General features: G+C 47.7%; 9 protein-coding genes across 9 annotated transcripts; 6 read left to right on the top strand and 3 right to left on the bottom strand.

Annotated features, from left to right (window-relative positions):
* Window positions 1-509: 509 nt before the first annotated feature.
* Window positions 510-1,149, top strand: COCSADRAFT_357690 (uncharacterized protein; the record flags this gene model as incomplete). Its single annotated transcript, XM_007702136.1, has 1 exon — window positions 510-1,149. The coding sequence occupies exon 1, from the start codon at window positions 641-643 to the stop codon at window positions 1,145-1,147; it is 507 nt and encodes a 168-aa protein (XP_007700326.1). The 5' UTR covers window positions 510-640.
* A 10-nt stretch (window positions 1,150-1,159) lies between these two features.
* COCSADRAFT_357680 (uncharacterized protein) lies at window positions 1,160-2,135 on the top strand (the record flags this gene model as incomplete). Its single annotated transcript, XM_007702135.1, is given in 2 exon segments — window positions 1,160-1,627; window positions 1,643-2,135. 2 exon segments carry the CDS (start codon window positions 1,160-1,162, stop codon window positions 2,123-2,125), a joined length of 951 nt encoding a protein of 316 aa, XP_007700325.1. The 3' UTR covers window positions 2,126-2,135.
* Window positions 2,136-4,806: 2,671 nt separating this feature from the next.
* COCSADRAFT_89638 (uncharacterized protein) lies at window positions 4,807-5,073 on the bottom strand (the record flags this gene model as incomplete). The annotated part of the gene is made up of 1 exon (XM_007702134.1): window positions 4,807-5,073. A coding segment is annotated over one exon (267 nt), but the record flags the coding sequence as incomplete, so codon positions are not given.
* A 1,741-nt stretch (window positions 5,074-6,814) lies between these two features.
* COCSADRAFT_181658 (uncharacterized protein) lies at window positions 6,815-8,341 on the top strand. The gene is made up of 7 exons (XM_007702133.1): window positions 6,815-6,953; window positions 7,013-7,237; window positions 7,297-7,414; window positions 7,469-7,528; window positions 7,574-7,697; window positions 7,748-7,909; window positions 7,969-8,341. The coding sequence occupies exons 1-7, from the start codon at window positions 6,844-6,846 to the stop codon at window positions 8,280-8,282; spliced, it is 1,113 nt and encodes a 370-aa protein (XP_007700323.1). The 5' UTR covers window positions 6,815-6,843; the 3' UTR covers window positions 8,283-8,341.
* A 1,114-nt stretch (window positions 8,342-9,455) lies between these two features.
* On the top strand, window positions 9,456-11,634 carry COCSADRAFT_26723 (uncharacterized protein; the record flags this gene model as incomplete). The annotated part of the gene is made up of 5 exons (XM_007701545.1): window positions 9,456-9,743; window positions 9,962-9,995; window positions 10,242-10,831; window positions 11,212-11,440; window positions 11,549-11,634. 5 exons carry the CDS (start codon window positions 9,456-9,458, stop codon window positions 11,632-11,634), a joined length of 1,227 nt encoding a protein of 408 aa, XP_007699735.1.
* COCSADRAFT_190646 (uncharacterized protein) lies at window positions 11,617-12,896 on the bottom strand. The gene is made up of 2 exons (XM_007702132.1): window positions 12,493-12,896; window positions 11,617-12,439 (listed from the first exon to the last, which is right to left on the bottom strand). Exons 1-2 carry the CDS (start codon window positions 12,825-12,827, stop codon window positions 11,800-11,802), a joined length of 975 nt encoding a protein of 324 aa, XP_007700322.1. The 5' UTR covers window positions 12,828-12,896; the 3' UTR covers window positions 11,617-11,799.
* A 238-nt stretch (window positions 12,897-13,134) lies between these two features.
* On the top strand, window positions 13,135-15,792 carry COCSADRAFT_143282 (uncharacterized protein). Its single transcript, XM_007702131.1, has 4 exons — window positions 13,135-13,186; window positions 13,251-13,949; window positions 14,009-14,622; window positions 14,680-15,792. The coding sequence occupies exons 1-4, from the start codon at window positions 13,141-13,143 to the stop codon at window positions 15,496-15,498; spliced, it is 2,178 nt and encodes a 725-aa protein (XP_007700321.1). The 5' UTR covers window positions 13,135-13,140; the 3' UTR covers window positions 15,499-15,792.
* A 685-nt stretch (window positions 15,793-16,477) lies between these two features.
* Window positions 16,478-17,440, bottom strand: COCSADRAFT_326874 (uncharacterized protein). Its single transcript, XM_007702130.1, has 4 exons — window positions 17,281-17,440; window positions 17,160-17,231; window positions 16,858-17,108; window positions 16,478-16,808 (listed from the first exon to the last, which is right to left on the bottom strand). Exons 1-4 carry the CDS (start codon window positions 17,380-17,382, stop codon window positions 16,637-16,639), a joined length of 597 nt encoding a protein of 198 aa, XP_007700320.1. The 5' UTR covers window positions 17,383-17,440; the 3' UTR covers window positions 16,478-16,636.
* A 485-nt stretch (window positions 17,441-17,925) lies between these two features.
* Window positions 17,926-21,749, top strand: COCSADRAFT_357678 (uncharacterized protein). The gene is made up of 3 exons (XM_007702129.1): window positions 17,926-18,575; window positions 18,623-18,938; window positions 19,070-21,749. The coding sequence occupies exons 1-3, from the start codon at window positions 17,939-17,941 to the stop codon at window positions 21,681-21,683; spliced, it is 3,567 nt and encodes a 1,188-aa protein (XP_007700319.1). The 5' UTR covers window positions 17,926-17,938; the 3' UTR covers window positions 21,684-21,749.
* The last annotated feature ends 400 nt before the right edge of the window (window positions 21,750-22,149 follow it).

The raw sequence follows: 22,149 nt of genomic DNA, 5'->3' as shown, positions 1-22,149 counted from the left end.
TGTAGGGTCTGTGGCGACGTGTGTGTTTACAAGCTGTAAGACAAACAAGAAGTCCTGATTGTCCCAACTTCTAGATTGACGCCTTCCATTTCTCCAAGTTTGTCGTATACGCAGCGGTTAGAGCAAAGAGTTGTAGAACTTGAGGCTGCACTTGCAGGTCACAGAGCTGCGTCAAGCGACTCTCCGCGCGATCATATTTCGGAAACACCATCTCTAACGTCGGACGTCCCTCCACACCCTGGACAATCGAGAGCTACTGAGTCGCTGAGGATCGAAGGAGACGCCGGATTATCTTTCCCTGTGTCTACGAGCCTTTTCCAGCTTCTCGGTAGTATCCGGACACGCCATATAAGTCCGAACCAAGCAAACCAGGAGATGGCCGCTGAGAAGCAGAATCTGATAAACAACGCATGGCGCGAGAGAGCATTTGAAAAGCTTACAGATACGCCCGTTAGTTATCAGTTAATTCTTGCTAGACATGGAAGCTGAGTAAACTTGTATAGGAGCCCTATCGATCTCTCATAGATTCTAATTTCTGCTGGATGCAGCCACTTTTCAATTTCATCTACCAGTCTACCTTCACACATAAGAATTTTCTTCAATCCATGGTATCTTCCGATAAATATTTTCCATAGGCGACATGGAGATTGGCGGACCTTACTTCTCACAGGCACTAATAAATGCTGTGCTCTCACATTCAGTCCGATGGTGTCGTGACGAGCTGGGCATGGAGCAATTACTCGGCCCTTTCGACGGTGGAGTAACTTTCTCCAAATGGGCAGTTGAAGACCTTTTCAATGATATCGAACATGGAAATAGCAAAATCCCTACCGTTCAGGCTCTTCTATCACTTAGCGCTCAACAATGCGGTTGTGGCAACCACACTCAAGCTTGGCTATACAGTAGCATGGTATTCCGACTAATCGATGATATAGGCATCTGCATCGACAGCAAGCGATACGCGGATGTTGGACATTTTTCCACTGAGGATGTTGAAGTGCGCAATCGCTTGTTCTGGAGCTGTTACTTCTGGGACAAGCTCATATCCCTGTACTTTGGCCGAGCTCCCATGGTTCAAAACTCCGAGATCAGTCCACCACGAGTGCTAAGTAAGACACAGCCTCTGCTCACACGGTTTTTGTCCTGACCATGGCAGTGGATGACACAGCCGAAATTGAACTTTGGGCGGAGTGCCAGCTCGGTCAACTTCCGAGCTCTCAAAAACGGCAAAAGTGTGTTTGATGATAATCCGAGTCATCGGCCCGAACACTCAACACAGTGTACTTATAAGATTTGCGGATTAGTTTGCCTGTACCACATTCTTCGAAGAGCACCCGAATGCCATCCATCTCCCAGCTTGCACAATCTTTCTAACACCTTGTCATTCGAATCGACAATAGGTACGAGAAACACTGTCATCGTCCAGCTCTCCATATACAGCAACGACAACACTTTCCTTATCAATGCTCTTACAAAAATCGGAAAGCGGCACGGTCGTGGTGTCATAGGCTTCGATGCTGATACGATCTCCTTCAAACCCCTGCAAAAATGGGACAAGCTTGGTGTACGGAGCGTGCGATTGAACATCAAGTCCAACAACATCAAGCTCACCGAAGTCCAACTGCAGGTGCAAGCCAAGTAGTACGCCCAGATAATCAAACCACTCAACTGGATCTTTGAACTGTACATCGGCATGGAAGATTTCCCGAAGCTTGAGCCCATTGTCGCAGACCTCAGTGTCACACTTTCCATCGCCCATTTCGGTGCGCCAAATCTGCCGCTTCCTGAGAACACGACTCTACCCTTGGACCCATATAACCTCGTTGGCTTTCAATTTTTAGTCAACCTATTGAAAGGCGGTAACATATGCCTTGAGTTCTCTGTCGCTTATCGGTTCGACAAGGATCCGGAGTATCGCTGTGTTGAGGGTATCGCACGCGGGTCGCTGAAGTTTGCTGGGGATAGAATTATTTTCGCGTCAGATTGGCCGCATACTAGATATGAAGGGTTAGATATCAGACCATTTCTTGAGAAGTTACTGGATTGGACAGAAGAGACAAAATTGAAGGAGAGGGTGTTCAATAGGAATGCTCATGTACTTTGGGATATTCCCCTTCCTGGATAGGAAGTATTTCGATCAATGAATCAGTCACTCTTGTATCACAGCCAGTGCACTGGCCGATGTCGATTAGAGGGCCAATCGTCCAACGCGAAAATCCCAAGTCAGAAACATCTGATTCATAGCAATTTACATAGAATACCCATCCGGCAGGAGACTTGTCTGTCTTGGAGATGGCCGGATAGGCCACCATATTCTCCTTCATGACTTGCCAATTAAACTGAGATAACTGGATGCGTTGCTTGTGACCTAACAGGTAGTACTTACTAGCTAAAACGTATCGTGATAGTACAAAGATGTTACTATACGCTTCGGTGCGGCGGAGTGAAATGTATTGTTTCTGCCATATACCATCTGCATTGATCTTGTGGTATATAGCTGTTGCTTTTTCTTGTTAAGGTAGTGCATCCTTGTTGTTGCCATTAGGCTGCGACAGTTGTTTTTCCTTGGAACCACAGTGAATGAATGTCCCTCTAAACGAATTCTGCGCGCGGCCGAGATACTATTTACTTACGGACGAGCCCCGGATCTCCCCAATCCCCAAAGTGTTTGCCATCTCGGTCAACGTCCGAGCCAGTACGAACCATCATCTCGAGTTACTTACTAGTTCCAACAAGCTAATGCTAGCACCCATTTTGCGTATATTAGACTTCCGACATGTTCCGAAGTAACTTGGACGGTTATGCTCGGAATCGAGCGGGAGCGCTGGCGCTGTGGCTCAGAGACATCTGTACACTGCCCCCAGCTTTGACGCGCAATGTCTGTGAAGATACATATATATATCTTGTGCAACCCGTTGGTTTATCAGGAATATTACGACATCTAAACACTCGAACACGACACGAAACCCCGTAGAAGAAACAAAAACTATGAACAATGCCCATCACTCAGTTGGCATCAACACAATAGCAGGCGGCCTGGCTGGCGCAACAGAAACCTTTGTCACAGTTAGTTGCGCCTCCCCTCCGTATGGCGCATATTCCAATGCTCGCATTCACCACCAGATAAAAGTTTACCATGTTAACAGTACCCAGCCGAGTTCGGCAAAACCCGACGTCAACTCGGTCCTTCCTCATCCGGCCGAAAGTCCGCATCATCCTCCAGCATCCTCAAATCCACACTCCAAGATTCTGGGATTAGAGGCGTATACGCCGGATGTCCAACTCTCGCGATAAGCAATGCACTAAAAGGCGGTGTTCGCTTCTTCTCCTTCGAGACCGCGAAAAGAAACTTGACACCCTACTTCTTCTCTCCGACCATGAGTCGTGGATCTGCCGTGCGGAATCCCTAGCTCGACCTTACGTCAGGGCTATGCGCTGGAGCTACAGAAAGTCTCCTCATTGTTACACTGGGTGAGGCGTTGAAGACACGAGTTATACACTATGCTGCACCAGGAGCCCGTTTGGGACGTCTCTCTGTGCCGCAGCTAGTGGCACATACAGTGCGACAAGCCGGAGTGCTTTCCTTATGTAGGGATCTTACGCCAGTGTTGTGTAAGCAGGGTACAAACAGCGCTGTACGGTTTACAACTTCTGGCGCACTGAAAGATGAATTGAGAGAAGTGTGGCCGGAAAAGATGGGTGGCACGACAGCGAAAATGATCGCAGTGCTGACAGTGGCGTAGTGACAGTGTAAGTGTTTGACATCTGCTATTGCGATGTCAAGGCTGATGATATATAGCTATGCATCGATATTGTTCGATAATGTTAACACTAGAATGAAGAGTATTGGAGGCCCCAAAGGTAGTGTTATTTCGGTTGCAACGGACATGTTGATAAAGGAAGGCTTGCTTGTATTTTGGAAAGCTACCGCGCAGAGGCTGGTGAGACTCACGGTAAGCACTTGCCCTCTGTAGTTTGTTTTTTGAGATGCGATTGGCTGATGGTGTGCAGCAGCTATCAAGTAGCATCACCTTCATGGTGTATGACTACACTCTCAATCTCGTCAAAATCCTTTCTTCGAAATCGAATAGAATGGATGCAATCTGAATAATCTCAAGGCATAGCAATGATCTTTATCAGACAAGACATTCTAACTTCATCGTTTATTTTCGATAACCTGAGCGTATGATTGATTGCTCAAGCATGCTAAAAGTACCAAGATCTGTGTTTTTGCATGAGGCCAGATTCGCACAATCGAGCAGGGACCACAGCATTGATGGCGCTAGTCCAGGGGGTCAACCCAAGACGAACAGAGTAGACATAACAATCAACGAATTTTTATCGCATGCAAGCAGTGTATCTGACACCTCGGCTCTTGATACAAAAAAGTACCATGTGTAATGCTAAATTGAATAACAACAAAGCATATCAACTACAATCCGGCACGTAGATGGATATCCACGGTACACTATGTATACCCAACTTCCAGCCTAGCCTATAGGAGGATAGGTGGCAAGCTCGCTTGCTAGTGATTTTAAGCCTCCTTTTTATCTTCTTTTACCTCCCTTTTTTTCTATCTTTCGAACCTCCACTGATTGCCAGAAAGACGATCACTAGCGATATCGAAGCCGAAAGGTACTGACCAAATCTTGCGCCCATCGTTCGCATACACATTTGCATCATTGTGAGGTTACGCAAGTAGCCATCGGTACCAACGAAAAAACGGGTAGAAATGATGCAAGTCCCGTGTGGGCTGCAAGATCGTGTATCCGAAAAGTCGACATCCTGAAAGGACTGGTCCTGTTCTTAGTAATTGATTAAAAAGACGCCGACATCTGCGTGGTGCGAGGCATTTGCAAACATCTGAAATGACAGCACCTGGCTGGTCTTGTAGTAAGCCGAGGACGGAATGCCATCCTCGCAGTAGAAGCTGGCGTTGTGGCGCTTTCCTGCTTTATACATGGGGAAGATAAAAGAATAGCAACCTGGTGTGTGGCTGGGGGTGGCAACAGTAGTGACAGATGTGTTGCCAATCACAAGCTCTTGCCCGTCGGTCATCACACTGTCCTTAGTTAGTGCACTGGTTGCATTCACGATAGTGGACTAGGCGATGTCTAAGGCCCAGATCGGGGTACCGAACGTCTTTCATAAGTAGCCAGCGCCACAAAAGTGACTATTGTAGCCATAGTAGGCAAAATCAGGCAGCAGGACGGCTTGAACGTCTTCAGAGTCATCGAGTGTGTCGATGACAATGAGACCCCTGCCTGTGTCGATGGCCGATCATGAAGATACATAGCTCTGCCCGAAAAAAAGAGCGAATCGAAGGGGCGACGCGGGTCGATAAGACTGGGGGTATGAATGCGTTGTAGTATTGTCATATGCTTCTGCATGTTGATTCAGCGGATTAAGAAGTGCTGAAATAAGTTTGACCAAGACGTTTAGAAGGTCTCCACCATGTGTTTTGTAACATTGATTGTCTGGCTTCAGGGATAGTTGATCTCGTTGAACCAAGCTAAGAGGTTCGTCTTAGAATTGATGGTGGATTGAGCCGCAGTATCCCACCTAGCGGGGCCAAGTACGAAGGTCGAGGTGGTTCCTTTATCGAACCAGCGCCTGCTTAGTTCCCTGTAGCGAAAAGGCCTGGTGGTAGAAATAATGTAAAGTGAAATTTCCACGCCCGAAGGCTTCGCTACAGGAGAGTGATGTTATCTCGCTCTCATATAGCCTCAGTTTGCTAGCTATCAGTAGACGGATCGAACGTTAGCCTCCGGACATGGCGTCAACAACGCAACATACTTAACTATCGAATGCTAGGATCTCTACAAGTTTTCTAACCACGAAATGGCTCAGATCGGAGATCTATACTTATGGAGAATCCGCATGCAGGTCACTAATCGAGATAGTGTAATCATTAGTCAACTAGTGGCTATTATATTATTATTGCACAATTACAGAAGTAGGGCAACAATCTAAGGCCTTCCTTGCATCGCCCCGTGTTACCCCTTGGTACGACGTTGTGATTTGTGACCAAGAATCAGCTGTCTAGCCTCAAGTAGGAACAAGAGACTGTCTGGCCGTATCCGCAAGCATCGCTCTTGGGCGAGTCATAACTGAGGCTACCTGATTACACAGCTGAAGAAAATAGGGAGCCACACACGCTACGCGCATGAGCTCGGACCTGTCTGCGCGTTGGTCATATCACCGTCTCGTGCCTCGATATCGAATCAAGCTTTAGTATGTGGATTGATGTCAAGGTGCCACAGGGGAGACCGCGGGAATGTGGGGTAAAGGGGAACAGCCACCCGACGCATCCACGAATTAGACTGGCCAGGAGACACTCGCGAATGCATTGTGCTCTATCCCTGACTGAATCGCCATTGCTTAGCTAACTAACTCAGTTCGTACACGGATCTAACTACCGTGGGCTGGCGTGATCAAACTAATTGGACCCGGAGCAACTACAAACTCTCTAGCCACTCCCCGCACTTTCCCCAAAGACTACCATGACGAAAGGGGTTCTGATCTCCGGCTTAGGGCGTAATTCTAGCGAGATTATTGGCCCGACGTTGTGCTTTCATGTGTTAGTGCTGAGCTACGGCACAATGTGGGGCACATGAGAAACATAGTTTGCAACGAACTCCCTCGCTTAGTACACCGAACGAGTCAAGGCTCGTTGCCTTCATACACGGAGAAGCGACGCGGCATGATCTTACGGACAGCATGGTATTAAAGACAGAAGGGTGTGTTCTTATGCAGATGTTGAGTGTTAGAATATTGATCCGTCGCCCCCGACACGAAATTGTCACCGCGCGAAGCCCGCACCCTTGGTACAACCTCAAGGTAATGGCTCTCAAGCCTGGCGATCCCGGATACATGGAGGAAGACGTCAGCCCTATGTTATACTCTATTACGTTTTCCTGTCTTGGATTTGCGCTCTTAATAGTCATCCTCCGGTAAGAAATCGCTTATTGTTTGCCCTTTCATAGTAGATTTTTGGCTGACTTTAACCCAGACTCTTCAGTCGCTTGTATCTCTTGAAGACTACGCGCTTAAACTTAGCAGAATGGCTTGTCGTTGTATCATCATTTGTGGATATTACATCATGTGTGTTAATTCATTTTCAAATCGTGACTGGTATGGGTAAGCATATCGAGTACTCGCGCGAAAGACCAAAGATGTTGCAAGCGAGCATGAAGGTTGGATTAGCACAAAACTCTGTGTATCAGGCACTTGTCGGGTAAATCCATAAAAATTCACGAATTGCTTGAGGGGTCTTTTGCTAATCAGTGAACATAGGTTGATCAAAGCCAGCATGCTCGCTCAATTGCACCTACTTGCCGCGCCTGGAATGCAAAAAAAGATCGTATTTTGGACTGGCTGTTTAGTATGTATCTTTACAATCTTCACAACCTTTGTGAGTAACATGTCTGCCTTGGGTCAAATTTGGTCGGCTGTTAAAACTTTATAGTCTGCAATTTTCCAGTGTATACCAATGAGCGCTGCCTGGAATCTTGATACATTCCCACGTGTAAGTAAAACCCCTGAGATGCTAACACACGCTGACATGACTTAGGGCTGCTGGAATATGATGGCCATGAACTTCTTTACATCAACAATCAACACAATCTTTGACTTTATTATCTTCTTTCTACCTCTGCCAACCCTCTTCGATCTCAAAATGGAGCGGAAGAAAAAAGGTCGGCACTTCTAGACTCAATGTACTCCACGTCTGCTGACAACGAAGTAGTTTCGTTAATCTTTACCTACTGCGTAGGATCTCTTGCTATCGCATGCTCCATCATTCGATTGCGTAACATGATCTACTTTCGAGGAGTCGGAGATTTCACTTACCAAGCTTCTATGGTACCCGTGTGGGGTGCTATTGAGTGCAATGCTGGGATAATTTGTGGTATGTTTGAAGGACATCTCTTTGAGATTTTATGCAATGAGATACTGATTAAATTCTAGGATCTTTTCCATATATTATGCCACTCATCAAGCGTATGAGCGGCAGTATCATTGAAAGCGTCAGTATGTCACGTGTCAATCCGACCTCAAATCAGCAATATGAGGGACAGCACTCAAAACAATTGAGCTGGCCATTGCAATCAAAACGCCAATCTCGATGGCACCAGATGGGCTCAGAATCGATCGAAGCGATTACGGAGAACAATGGATGGAAGGAATTGGACAACGTCAAGAAGAGTTCGCATCGCGATGAGCATTCTGTACCTATTGTGCATAGTCCACGTGTGCCGACCCTACCGCATGATACTGTGTAATATAATTGGTTAATCTCATAGATACTGACCACGAGTACACTGTTGTCTTTGGACTTGAGGCGGATCTTCCTAAAAGCCTTTCGGCTTGGTCGTCATATTACAAACAGATTTCATTCATTCCAGTTTAAGTCAGCCCCATAGAAGATGTGCCAGCATATTTATTAGAAATCAGCATAGGTTCGTAAAGCGAATTATTTCATATTGGAGTATTGCGCTAACTTTACTGAACCTGATTTGACGCCCTATATAACTACTACATGTTCCAACAACACAGCTCCATACAAAGCTCTTGTATAAATAGAGCCCTACTGAATCTTCCTATGGTAATAATTGAAAAAATAGAATCTCTGGCACTTTCTATAGACAATGCTATGGTACAGGAGGAAACATTATGCTGTTCTTTCAACACCCGCCATATATAGGACATCGCAGCATAATTTGAATGGGAATTCTAGCAGAATCTTGGTTAAAGATGAATCGTTCACTTACCGACCTTTGACAATCAATGAATCCGAAAAAATTAAGCTTCGGACCGTGTCCGTAAGCGGAATCCACCTCAATGAGCTTATCCACCCGATTTGTGCAACCTCTAAATAAAACATAGTAACCCCAGGATGAAATAGAGCTTCTTCCAGTGAAGCATTTCGATGCATCTATGTTTGATGTGAGTTGGATCATGCTTCCCAGAAGGAAGATTTTGCTGGGCGTTACATTAGTTCGTTGAAGCCAGTGGCTGAGTGTATCTAGGTCCTTCAAGTCGCATGCATTTATTGAGAAGAAGAGAGATATCAGACTAAAGAAGAAGGCTGATAGCGGGGTACAGGAGGGGCTTAATCGCCGAATTGAGTTTAGTAGCGTATTAAGGTAATAGATGGGGACTATTGGTGTGCGGTCGCACTACCAACATAGCCCCGCCCCTTTCAATCCTTTCCTTCTTTACTGCATTCGTTTGGTGTTATAAATCTCGAGCTTGATCTTACCAAACAAGACCCGTAAAGACAAGGCATTATGTCATTCCGTAGTGCAGACTCTCTTCATTCTCGACTTTTTGTAGATCTAGAATGGCTGAGATACCCACACAATGGTTATGATTCGGTCTCGCTATGCGAGTATCTGAAAGTCCGATCGAGGAAAGAATTTACAATGAACAGTTTGGCGGCGAGCTAGCAAAAAATGCTCACATTCTGCTTGTTAGAAGCAGTGATCGAAACACCATTACAATTAGCAGAAGACATGCTGGTTAAGAGCGATCACAGCGACAAGCTGGTCATGACTACGAGCTGTCCGATCGACATTATCCGCAGCTGGCTTTCTCGAATCGAACAGACTCAGGAACAGCTTTTGGAACCGTGGTTCGAACGAGCTCGCGCAAATCTGCTCTTAGCCCATTTCCTCATAGTGTCGTTGACAACGATGAATTTCAGGCCATTCGAACTGCTCGGCGATGCAATACCATCAATGGTGTGTTTCATTGCAATCATCGCTGAGACATTATTCAACGCGCACACAAGGATGGCACTAGGACACCATATGACTACTGGAGGCTTCTCGTGGTCGGGGCATCACCAATTAGAAAACCATTGCAAGGAGAAATGCATGCGGTTGGATGGTGTTTTTACACCACTGAATACCTGATCAGTACTACATCAGTGTCACATTTGCAATATGCTTACAAGTAGGGTCCGCTAGACGATGGCAAGAATCACTCAGATTGTACGCCACAGCATTGTGCGGCTTATGGTATCGATACAACGACATACATCGCAAAGCACCACAGCAGGTGCAGATCTGTAACGGAGACCCCAGACGCGCTTTGTGAATGTTGCAGACCGATACTTGGGAAAGTCATTGGTTGCGTTGAGAATGGCCAAATAATCGCCGTCACGCTCAATTCTTCCGGTCTTCAAGTTCACAAATAGACTGACATTCCATACGTGGCGTTATCTTACGTGTGGGCAGACGGTCTTGGGAGCACCTCGGAAAATAGACTTTCTATGTGCCAATTGCAGCAGCTGAGCGCACTTGTATCCACATTGCGCCCAGACGCGGCTTTCTGGATAGATAGTATATGCGTTCCGAAGGCGGGGCATGCTCGTAAGAAAGCTATTAGTATGATAGCACGCACCTACCAAGATGCCGAAGCTTATTTGGTACTAGATAGCAGTCTACAGCTCATGAAGTCTACTGGGTCGCTTGGCGCAAAACTGCTAGCAGTCTTGACTTCTGGTTGGATGCGACGACTCTGGATACTGCAGGAAGGCATGCTGGCGAAGCAACTTTACATACAGTTTGCCGACGCCAACAAAGCGTTAGGTGATCTGATACCCCAAACTAGCGATATGTTACTACAACGATACCAGGCAGATCTGGCTGCAGAACTATTTCGCCTGATGAAGCGGTCTGGCTATGGCACCTACACGATTGGTAACGCGTCCCGGTCATTACGCTGGAGAGATACAACCCGAGCCACAGACGAGGCCTTGGCCGTTGCGAGTCTCTTGGGAATCCAGATCTTCCCTTTTTGTGACTTGCCTGGAGAAGAGCGTATGGTACTACTCTTCAAGGAACCCCATACATTTCCTAAGAACATACTCTCTTTCTTGGATCCAAACTGGACATTCTGTGGTCTCGCTGGATTCCGGTGTCACTTATGGTCGCTCGAAACAGCAGTAGAGGTGGTTTGGAAATAACTTCGCGAGGAGCTGGGGCCGCCTATACATCCGAAGGTCTCAAAGCAACATACTATCAAGTACAGATAGAACAACCTATCATTGCAGCTTGGTGTTGACCATGACCTCCATACCACATGGGAGTATCATCCCGTGCGGGGCTGCACTTGGAAGCAAAAGACCTTCAGAACCTAGTGGAGATGGCTCGTTCACGGTTCCTTGTGAGTACGAGCGGTGGCTGGTGTTAGTTGATGTTGCAGAGGATGATCCTAGGACTAGAGGTCATCTCGTATCCGAGACCTGACGAGCGGCGCACAGACGAGGTACTAGTATCGTCTTCCAACCGCAAGGCCGTCTGGCTAAGTATCAGCCAATTCAACCTCGCCGCTGGAGCACCAACGGTACGCGCGCAGAGCAATGCTTGTCACGACATAGCGACAAACTTTGTACCAGACCCGAATGACGTGGGCCAACTACTATCATCCCCAGGTAAGCCCTATCAATGTTTCCTCTTGAAGTTCCAAAGAAGTTCTGCTTACCCTTCGATTAGGTACTATGTAGAAGCAAGGGCACGAACCTAAAGCTACTAGAACATAGTCGCGTACCTGCACGCGGTTGAGCTAAGTGCAATTAGTCGATTTCGTGTGAAGAAGAAGTTCACCACTCTCGGCCCAACTACCTAACTCTGACTATTCAAGATAAACTACTTGGTAAATAGTAATCTTAATATCAAGCTTAGCTAAACCTTGCTTCTAGCTACTTTGTTTCTCTTTGCAAAGACTCTAGCCTTCTACAACTTATGTTCATTAAAAGCTTATGAATCTATGATTTTTCTTCGTCTATATTGCCTAGGTAGTGAACTTTGTCTGATTCTCCTTTGCAAACCCTTGGGCAACCTTCCTTACCTCCTCGCCGCCAAGTTCTTCAAAGATATCAAATCCCCACCGCGACTGCACGTTGAATCGTTTGCATCTCTCCAATCGGCTGAGTTCTTCGAATGCGTCCTTTGGCAATGCCTTTACCTGTCCGTTGCTTTTGATGCGACTCGGCGTGACGCTCTTGGGCAGTACCACGGTGCCGCGCTGGATGCCCCAGCTAGCGAGGAGTTGCCCACGGTCCATGCCTAGTCTGTGACCCAATACACCGACAAGCTCATCATCCATAGTGCGCGGTTCGCCTGTTTGGTTGTTTCCCAAAGGAGAATATGCTTCAACAAGGATTCCTTTTTCATTGCAGAAGTCAAAGAGAGTGGGTTGTTGGAGGTAGGGGTGTGCCTCGATTTGATTAACAGCCGGGACGACGTCGGTCTTGGACAAGAGGTCTTTTAAGCGGTTGATGGTAAAGTTGGAGACGCCGATTGCACGGACTTTGCCAGTACTGAGTAGCTTTTCCATGGCCTTGTAGGTGGTGGCTGGGTCAATGTCTACGAGGTCAAAGACGCCATCGTCACGCAGGGGGAACCACTTGCCCTGCTTGCCGTTGAAGGCACTAGAAGATTGTAAGTATGTGTTGTTAGTTTATATTAAAGAAGCTATACATACACGGGCCAATGCATAAGAAACAAGTCAAGATATTCAACACCAAGATCCTGGAGCGACTGATTGAGCGCTGCCTCGACATCTTCTGGTGCGTGCTTGGTGTTCCACAGCTTTCCAGTCATGAAGATTTCTGAGCGTGGGACGCCACTTCGTCGAATGCCATGGCCTACTTCTACTTCGTTGCGGTAGATGGCCGCGCAGTCGATGTGGCGATAGCCTGCCTTGAGCGCTGTTTCCACCGCTTGCTCAACCTCACCAGGCTTGGCTTGCCATGTGCCAAAGCCAAGGGCGGGTATCTTTGCACCGGTGTTAAGGGTGAAGTGTGTGGGAAGGGCCATGGCTGTTACGATGGGACGTCAGCTTGAGGACGGTGGGGCCAACACAAGATGGAGTAGTGTATATAAGCAAGAGAGTGCAATAACCGGCCGTTTGTACAACACCATGATATATATCTGCACTCTGAGTATTTCCGATGTATGAGTGAAGTATGGGATCAGGACGGGGCAGTTGCCCTTTGCCGCAACCCGCAGCCTGCAACCCCGCGGGTGAATTGCTTCCGTCTCCGATGAGCTAGGAACGGACGTTCGCCCCGGAACGGATATCCTTCTCATTGGTCTGTCTTCCTCATTCACTACACCTGCATCCGCAACCATGCCCTCAGACGGTGCCACTGGGCTATCACCAGCTTCCACAAGTTGTACGTCAAAGCCCCAATGAGGAATTCTGAGTCCCCAGGTGTCCGTGGAGCTGACCCGGAATAGCGCAGACAGGCAGCATAGTACCCCAGAAGCGGACCGCCGACGCCGCTCATGGCAGGCAACGCATGGTCAAGGTCACGCGAGCCTGCGACGTCTGCAAAGCAAGAAAATCAAAGTGTTCAGGCGGACAGCCATGCGAGAGCTGCACGCGCCGCCAACTGCACTGCCAGTACGAGGCCATCTACACGAGGGGGAAGAGGGCCGCGCTTCGTCCCCCAGACCCGGCTGCTGGGCGTTCACCTCCCGTCAGCATGCAGCAAAGAAGCACTCCCCAACCTCCTCATCAAGCTGCAGCAATTATGGCTGATCCATGCCTTGCCGTTGCTCAGAGCGCCAACGATGCGGACCCGCCGTCGCGGGCTTCCCCGGGCCTCGAGGTAGCTGGGCAGTACTCAGACACCACGTCCGGTCTCTCATTTCTCCATCGCGCCTGGCGTCGCATCTCCAACAAGGAAGGCTCCCAACTTGTCAACGGTCAGCTTGGGCTAGCCGAAGACAGTCAGCTGCTGATGAGCGCTGGCGACAAACCTTTTCAAGAGATTGGTCAAATGCAAATGCCATCATCAGAACGTAGCCACGCCCTGCTAGATTTGTATTTTGATGTATGCATTGCAACCTATCGACTACTTCATCGGCAAACGGTGGAGGCTTGGCTGTCATGCGTTCTCGAAAATGCTCAATTTAATGTTGCACTTTCCAACGGTACGCAGGTGCGCAAAGGTCGTAACACGCAGCCTATCTTACTAATCTGTTTCATCAAGGTATCGGTCGTGCCAAAACAGCAGTGGTACTTTCAGTACTTGCAATTGCATCCTTCCACGAAGAAAAGGCCATAGGCGACATCGCATCATCGCCCGAGAACGAGTTGAATGTAGAGCCACAGAGCGAACTCTTCTTTGCCGAGGCTGCGCGCTTAACTGCGAGCGAAACCGGTATTCCACTACTTGAGTCAGCTCAATGTAGACTTATCCAGGTTTTGTATCTACTCATGTCTTGCCGATTCAATCAAGCGTGGTACGTTTTTGGTCATGCTCTCCAAATCATACCGGCCTTGGGCCTGCATCGAAAAGACGATCGTAAAAGACCCGGATCTGCTACTAAGCGCGATTATATTGAACAGCAGTGTAGAAAGAGAACATTCTGGGTGGCGTACATTCTGGACAAGTACCTCGGCGTCATCTTTGGACGTCCCAGGCACTACCACGATGACGATATTGATCAAGATTTCCCAGACGCTGTAAACGACGAAAACATGACCAGTGATGGGCCACGGAACTCAAGTTCGGATGACTGCCACCTAGATTCGTTGATGTGGCATGCACGTCTTGCACAGATCGCAGAGCGTATCTCGCGCGAGGTGTATTCCATCAAGCCGGTATGCCAATGGTTTTTTGATGTCACGCTAATATTGTCCTGACTGTGTGAGATCCAGATACCAAACCATCTCCGGCTCACTGCTTCTCATCGTCTGGGAGCCGCATTGCGTGAGTGGAAGTCTTCCCTCCCCCCATTCCTAGGCTCCGTCAACCCGAGTAGCCTGATTCCTACTTTTCGCCGGCAATCCACTGCCTTGAAGCTTTCGTACTGCCATGCGGTCATGTTAGCCCACCGCCCTTTTCTTCTTAAGAACACCTTGCGCGACAACGATTCCATGCAAGATCTTGCAGAGGATAGTCTCCATGAGTGCATCTTGGCTGCGCGCTCAGTGCTTGATGCAGTCGACCGTGTCGCGCGTGAGGGTCGCATGTTTCACGCATTCTGGTGGACACACTACGTCTGCTTTTGCGCCTTGCTTGTGGTATACGTATCAACTATACAGGATACCTACCGAGGTTCAATGGCAGTTGGTGATCGCCAGAGTATGCTAGATCAAGCTGAAAACTGCCTGCAACACTTGGCGCGGGCCACAGCCTCTAATTCCCCATCACGAAGATATAGCATTATCCTCCAGGAACTTCGAGCTGAGGCCAAAAGAAAGACAGCCGTCCCAACTCAAGACTGTTTGCCGCCGTCTTCGGCTGCAACTATTGCCGGTGACCCAACGACGTTACCTGTAGAAGCTACGAGTGATTCTCATCCGTCGAATCCAACTCTACAGATGTGGCAACCCCTTTTCAGTAGTCCAATGAACATGACAGCACCAGGTTTACAAGACTTTTTGGACGATTGGCAGACAACCGACTGGCTTGACCTTGACTCTTCAGCATTTGGCCCTTTTCCTGAGATGGATGGTGGATGTTATCTTAGGTGAATTACGGCAGATACTTGATCACCGAAACGATTAGATGTATTCCTTTGCAATATACCTCCCCCGCCACTGCCTGGTTGTTCTAACATCTACAATGTATATCTAAAAAGCGGTGACTTATCCCCCATGTCCAGGAGTTCTTCATCGGTGTATCGTGCGCGAATCTCATCCTCGCTGAGCTTCACCTTCTTTGAGTTACCCCACTTGTACGACAATTCAAGCAGGAATGCGACAATGAAACCGCTAGCACCAAAAGCGAGTGATAGCCCGAATCCTGTCTGGTACTTGGGCTTCTCGCTCTCCAGATACATATAACTACCAATGACACCGCCAATGTTGCCGATGCAGATATTGAAAGCCACACCAATAGCTCGTCGAGAAGTTGGAGCTAAGTTGTTCGCCGCCCAAGAGCTTCCTGCAGGTTGTACTGGGTAGATACCCATGCATGTAAGGATGATTGCAAAGAAAGCAGGGCCGAGGTTGCCACCAAGATTGCCATCGAAAGAGATAATGACTGAGTAGCCAATGAAGATCAAGCACAAGGGGATCGCGACGAATGGTAAGCGCCAGTAGAATCGATCCGAGAGCTTAGCAAAGAAGATGGAGCTCAAGGCTCCAGCCACGTATGGCGGGACTGTCATCAGTTGCGCATTTGTGTTGCTAAACCCCATGCCCTTAGTGATAGTGGGCAACGTGAATTTTGTTCCTAGCGGCAATTTAGTGCATGGAAGATAAGGAAAAGAACAGTTCATACCGTAGGAGCAGGCCGAGATGCAAAGCAGAATATATGCCTGCATGTAAAGACGCCAATTGCAGAGGACCATCTTCAAGTCATTCCAATTGAAGCTCTCCTTCTCCTCCTCTCCATGTTTTCCTCCATCTTTGATGAATCTTTGGAGTTCAAGGAAGCGAATTTCGTCGGGTTTAAGCCACCTTCCGCTCAATGCAGGAGAGTCGATCAGGAAGAAAAAGCATGAAACGCCGAGGCCAACGGTGGCGATGCCCTCGAGCAGGAAAATCCATCGCCAACTAATTACGAAGCTGGATTAGCATGTTTAAAGGATAGAAACATATGGCCGTATACTGTACGGGATGACAACTATCAACTCATCGACGAGGGGCAAAGTTAGTTCGAAACCACTTACCCTTCGTATCCTCCAACGCCATCCATCTTGGCAATGGCTGCCGCAAGTAGACCACTAAAGGCCCCAGACAGTGCCGACGCGCAATAAAAGTATGAGATTCTCGTAGCAAGGTGTTTCGGCATATACCAGTAGGAGCAGAGGTAAACCGCGCCTGGAAAGAAACCAGCTCTTCGACTGCTTAGCAAAGGATCGCAGTTTACAGTTGCGCATAACTCACTCGAATACACCAAGAAGAATCCTGGTTATCAATAGGCCGGCAAAGTTCTTCACCACACCCATCATTGTCATAATGATGCCCCAGCTGATAATGAGGATACCAAGGTAGTATGATGGTCGTTTGAACTTTTTTAGCAACATGTTCGACGGAACCTCGAGTAAGATGTAGGGTACGAAGAAGACCGAAAGAACGACGTTCCATTCAACGCCATTCAATCCAAGATCGCTAACCATTCCTTCAATTTTCGCATTCTATTCAATATTAGCGCTACGATTTTATCAGTCTTTTGGTGCAATATTTACGCCAATATTCGCTCGATCTATGTGAGATATGAGGTAGAGGACTGCCAACATGGGCACGAGACGAATGTCAACCTAAGAATGTCAATACAACAAGATTGTTCCCAGTATCGCATTAGCCTACCTTGCGAAGTACTCTCTTTCTCTTTTCTTCTGGATAGTTGGTGTAGAAATCAGCATCCTCGGGTGCAAGCCCCAAAACCTGGAAGTTGTCGATCTTGACCATTTGAGGCGCTTTTGAAGCCTGGATCGAATCTGCTGCATCGTCGACGCAATGAATCTCGTTCTTGTCAATGGTAGCCATTGTGCTACCTACTTAGCAAAGATGTTTGGACAATATGAGAACGTAGCACAAAGGCTTTACACAGTTGAAAATAGTGCCTTTTACAAAAGCTGTGATACCCCAGGGCATATCCCAAAGCTTTATACCTTTCTCTTAGCCATAGCAACCCGGCAGGTAGGTGCCCTAGCTTGCGGAGAATCGTTTGATTCCGGCCATTTAGTTTCCTGGGGAAAGCCAAGTGCGGGGAAATCTATTCATACCAAACTCAATCTAGATATATTCAGCTGCGCTAAGGCTCTCCGATGGCGTTAAGATGGCTTCCACACGAATCAGAGGTAAATCCGTCTTCGTCGGATATATGCAAGTATTTCCGAAACACCATTAATCCATATCCTGATTTCAGTGCCATACTACATAATAGCATGTCCTCCGCTACACACCATACCATACTTCATTCACTGTTCTTCTACCATCTACCTCGGGGCACATCTTCACAATCATGGTGCCCGCACATATCGCTCTTGCTACTTCTGTGCCACCAGCACGTCCGCCGGCTACCTTCTTAGATATCCACAAAACTAATTTGCAGCCGGATGAGTCTACAATACAAACTGTAGACGCACTAGTTCGACATCGTGCGCGTCAAAGTCCTAACATCACTATCGTCTCATATCCAAAGTCGGGGACAAATTTTGTCGATTACTCGATGCAACAATTAGACGTTTTTGCCTTTAGGGTAGCCCGTCATTACCAGGCACTCATTCCGACAAGGGAAAGCTCATCAGAAAAGCCTACAACAGTAGCGCTGCTTGGTCCAAGCAACTTTGAGTACTTGGTCACGATGCTGGCTCTAGCCAAGCTTGGCCACACAGTGTTGTTCCTCTCAACAAGGATATCTCAAGCTGCCGTCGACTCATTGCTAGCAACAACTGGCGCCAGATATCTATTAGCGGACTCGCGATATGCTTCCACGGCCTCTGAAGCTCAAAAGAGCCTTCCTGACTTGTACATCAGTCGGATCGTCACGTCAGATATCTTCGAGTTTCCCATTGAAGTTCATGCGGATACTCGCTTGGATTATCAACTCGATCATAGCATCGAAGCTTCAAATAACATTTTCATCATCCACTCGAGCGGTGAGTAGCACATGGAAGTTCAAATAACACTTGCTAATTCGACCCAGGCTCTACTGGACTACCCAAGCCCATCTATCAGCCTCAGAAAAGCACAATCGCAAACTACGCCATCAGCATGAACATGAAAGCGTTCATCACCTTACCACTGTACCACAATCACGGTATCTGTAATTTCTTCCGTGCAGTGCATAGCGGCAAATCCATCCACATCTACAATGCCGACCTACCTCTTACACAGCCACACCTTGTAACTATCTTGAAGCAGCATGATTTTGAGATCTTTTACGGTGTTCCCTATGCTCTCAAACTTCTCTCAGAAACTGATGAAGGCATCCATCTTTTGAAACAACTCAAGATTGTGATGTACGGAGGAAGCGCTTGTCCAGATACCCTAGGCAATTTATTAGTGGAGAATGGAGTAAACCTAGTCGGTCACTATGGAGCGTAGGTTTTCGTCTTTGCATACGTTCACCATACAAGCTAACAAGACACAGAACAGAAGTGGGTCAACTAATGACATCTTTCCGGCCCCAAGGAGATATGGCATGGAATTATGTTCGCGAAACACCAAGGCTCTCTCCTTTTCTTCGATGGGTCACTCGCGGAACCAATCTGTATGAATGCACAGTCTTGCCAGGGTGGGCAGCAAAGGTAGCTTCCAACCTTCCCGATGGTAGCTACGCCACGAAGGATCTCTTTGAACCGCATCCAACTATTGAGAAAGCTTGGAAGTACATTGCTCGCCTCGATGACACCATTGCATTGCTGAATGGAGAGAAGTTCAACCCAGTCATGATGGAAGGCACCATTCGATCGCATCGAGCTGTCAAAGAAACTATCATCTTTGGTTTCAACCGACCCTGCCTAGGCATGTTGATTGCGCCTGCAATTGAAGACATGTGCGAGTCTGAAGTTATTGATGAGATATGGCCTATTGTCGAAGCAGCAAATCAAACTGCAGAAGCATACGCAAGGATATCTAAGGACATGATTCGGGTCTTGCCGTACGATTGCCCTTATCCCCGTACAGACAAGGGAAGCGTTATTCGACAGGCCTTTTACAAGGAGTTCGCAACCGAAATTGAGAATGCATACGATGCCGCTGCAACAAGCCAGGGTAATCTCAAAACTCTCACTGGCTCAGAGCTGGAGGACCACCTTCGCTCTATCCTGATCAAGCACACGCCGTCTGCAAAAGATATAGGCCGTACAGCCGACCTTTTCTCTCTAGGAATCGACTCTCTCCAATCCATCCAGGTGCGGACAGAGATTCTGAAGACTGTCCATATTGGCGGCAACAAACTTGGTCAGAACGTTGTTTTCGACTACCCGACAATTGCATCACTCAGCGCTCATCTTCACCGCCTTCGTACCGGCGAAGGAGAGCAGCAGTCAACACTAGCTGAGCAAATGGGAGATCTTGTTTCCCGATACAGCTCTTTTGAGTCAGTTCAAAAGAGACGTTTCATCACGCTTACTGGTGCCACAGGCTCTCTTGGAGCCCATGTCCTCGGAGAATTAGTCAGGCGTCCCGACGTTGACGCAGTGCACTGCTTGGTACGCGCCAAGACCAACGGCGATGCTATGCAACGTGTTCGAAAGTCACTCATAGACCGAAAAGTCTACCATACGCTATCGCTTTCAGCGCGCAGAAAGATACATGCACTAGCAGCAGATCTTTCAGATGGTCGCCTCGGCCTAGATGACGCAGCCTACACAGCAATTGCTTCGAATCTTACTGGCATTATTCATTGTGCCTGGAGCGTCAACTTCAACAAGAATCTTATTTCTTTTGAAAAAGACTGTATCGCTGGTGTGCGCCATCTCATTGATCTCTGTGTGGCTACATCCTCGGCGGCGCCTGCAACTTTTGACTTTTGCTCGTCGGTCAGCACAGTCGCGCGGTGCCCTAGTTTGCACACGCCCGAACGAGTAGCGGAATATGATTGGGCTCAGAGTATGGGATACGCACAGAGCAAGTGTGTTGCAGAGCACATTTGCATGGCTGCTGCAGAAAAGACAGGCATCAAGGCTCGAGTGCTGCGTGTTGGTCAGATCGTGGCTGACACAGTGCATGGGGTATGGAATGCTACCGAGGCCATTCCTCTCATGATGCAATCTGCGCTCACCGTTGGAGCACTTCCCAGGCTACAAGAGTCGCCAAGTTGGACGCCCGTCGATGTGGTTGCAAAAGCAGTGACGGAAATTTCATTCAGCAATGCCGGTTCTGTGGTTGCGAACGTCACAAATGCAAAGACTTTTTCTTGGGCTGATCAGCTTCTCCCTGCTTTACGCGAGGCTGGCCTTAACTTTGAGGAGGTCGAGCCCAAGGAGTGGGTGCGGAGGCTTCGAGCATCGAATCAGGATCCAGTGGCCAACCCATCTGTCAAGCTGGCTGATTTCTTCGCATCAAAGTATGACAAGGACACTTTCAACCCTACACGGACATATGAAACGGCCGTTGCGCGCTCATACTCACCATCACTAGATGCTGCTCCCGTGCTCAGCACAGAGTTTGTCAAGACCTTCATTAAGCAATTCCAAGCCACAGCATGGAGCGCACAGACTTCCGATGTCACAGAAAAAAAGAAGTTTGTTGTATTCACTGGACCTTGCGGAAGCGGTAAATCGACTATAGCGAAAAATCTTGCTGGCCACTTCAAGGCTTCGTTCATCGAGGGTGATGATCTGCATACAGTAGACGCAGTCACCGCAATGGCCGCAGGGACACCCCTCGATGACCAAATTCGGACACTCTGGCTCGAACGTCTCAAGCAACGGGCTCTCTATACCAGCACTACATTAGGCTATGATTGCATCTTTCTTTCTTGCTCTGCTCTGAAGAAGTCTTACCGCAATCAGCTTCGCAGCTTCCCTAACGACGATTTTGATGTCACGTTTGTTGATCTACAAGTGGAGCAGGAGGAACTTGTACGTCGGGTCAAGGAGAGAAAGAACCATTACATGAAGCATAGTATGGTGGAGAACCAGACTGCTACCCGGGAAAGACCCGATGACTCAGAGACAGACGTATTTCCGGTTGATGCTGGGCAGCCTGTCGAAATGGTTATGGAAGAAGTGGCAAGCCTTTTGGACGCAATTGATTAGATAGATGGAATTACTAATCTATAGATTTAGATCAACTGATCAATAAGACTATACCATATTGTTCGCACTATATACTTCTAATCTAAGCATAACTGAACTGAGTGATCTAGTCTGATTAAATCAGATGAGATCAGGGGATTAAAACAACAAATGGCTGAGCTACTCAGCATCAGCATGACCACTTATGCTGCGACAATTTTACATTGTCTTTGTGTGTGTGAGGATAGTGAATCACACTGATTATCATCTGTTAATTCCTTTTCCCTGAAATTCATAGCTATTGTCTAGAATGTGTGGTTACAAAAAGAAAGAAATAATGAGAATAATAGCTATAGATACTATTACTAAGTAAGAAGTCTATAGACTCTTAAGACTTAGAATGTATACTTATTTTATGCATCGAGCACCCGCGCAAATAGAGGTGAAAAACGCTTCACGACAACGCTAAGGCTTACGAGCGCAGCTC

This window comes from Bipolaris sorokiniana (genome assembly GCF_000338995.1).
Source record: "Bipolaris sorokiniana ND90Pr unplaced genomic scaffold COCSAscaffold_7, whole genome shotgun sequence".
Lineage (NCBI taxonomy): Eukaryota > Fungi > Ascomycota > Dothideomycetes > Pleosporales > Pleosporaceae > Bipolaris > Bipolaris sorokiniana.
Note: the sequence above shows the minus strand (reverse complement) of the source record. Positions and strands in the feature narration are given on the sequence as shown.

Bases quoted from the DNA above. Each gene is read 5' to 3' on its own strand.
- COCSADRAFT_181658 (XM_007702133.1), top strand. From the start codon at position 6,844: ATGGCTCTCAAGCCTGGCGATCCCGGATACATGGAGGAAGACGTCAGC. The intron at 7,415-7,468 runs GTGAGTAACATG...AAAACTTTATAG, and splicing joins TTACAATCTTCACAACCTTT to TCTGCAATTTTCCAGTGTAT. The intron at 7,698-7,747 runs GTCGGCACTTCT...ACAACGAAGTAG, and splicing joins AATGGAGCGGAAGAAAAAAG to TTTCGTTAATCTTTACCTAC.
- COCSADRAFT_190646 (XM_007702132.1), bottom strand. From the start codon at position 12,827: ATGGCCCTTCCCACACACTTCACCCTTAACACCGGTGCAAAGATACCC. The intron at 12,440-12,492 runs GTATGTATAGCT...ACAATCTTCTAG, and splicing joins TTTCTTATGCATTGGCCCGT to TGCCTTCAACGGCAAGCAGG.
- COCSADRAFT_143282 (XM_007702131.1), top strand. From the start codon at position 13,141: ATGCCCTCAGACGGTGCCACTGGGCTATCACCAGCTTCCACAAGTT. The intron at 13,950-14,008 runs GTACGCAGGTGC...TGTTTCATCAAG, and splicing joins TAATGTTGCACTTTCCAACG to GTATCGGTCGTGCCAAAACA. The intron at 14,623-14,679 runs GTATGCCAATGG...TGTGAGATCCAG, and splicing joins AGGTGTATTCCATCAAGCCG to ATACCAAACCATCTCCGGCT.
- COCSADRAFT_326874 (XM_007702130.1), bottom strand. From the start codon at position 17,382: ATGGTCAAGATCGACAACTTCCAGGTTTTGGGGCTTGCACCCGAGGAT. The intron at 17,109-17,159 runs GTAAATATTGCA...AATATTGAATAG, and splicing joins TAGATCGAGCGAATATTGGC to AATGCGAAAATTGAAGGAAT. The intron at 16,809-16,857 runs GTGAGTTATGCG...AAGCAGTCGAAG, and splicing joins ATTCTTCTTGGTGTATTCGA to AGCTGGTTTCTTTCCAGGCG.
- COCSADRAFT_357678 (XM_007702129.1), top strand. From the start codon at position 17,939: ATGGTGCCCGCACATATCGCTCTTGCTACTTCTGTGCCACCAGCACGT. The intron at 18,576-18,622 runs GTGAGTAGCACA...AATTCGACCCAG, and splicing joins TTTCATCATCCACTCGAGCG to GCTCTACTGGACTACCCAAG. The intron at 18,939-19,069 runs GTACGGAGGAAG...AACAAGACACAG, and splicing joins AAACAACTCAAGATTGTGAT to AACAGAAGTGGGTCAACTAA.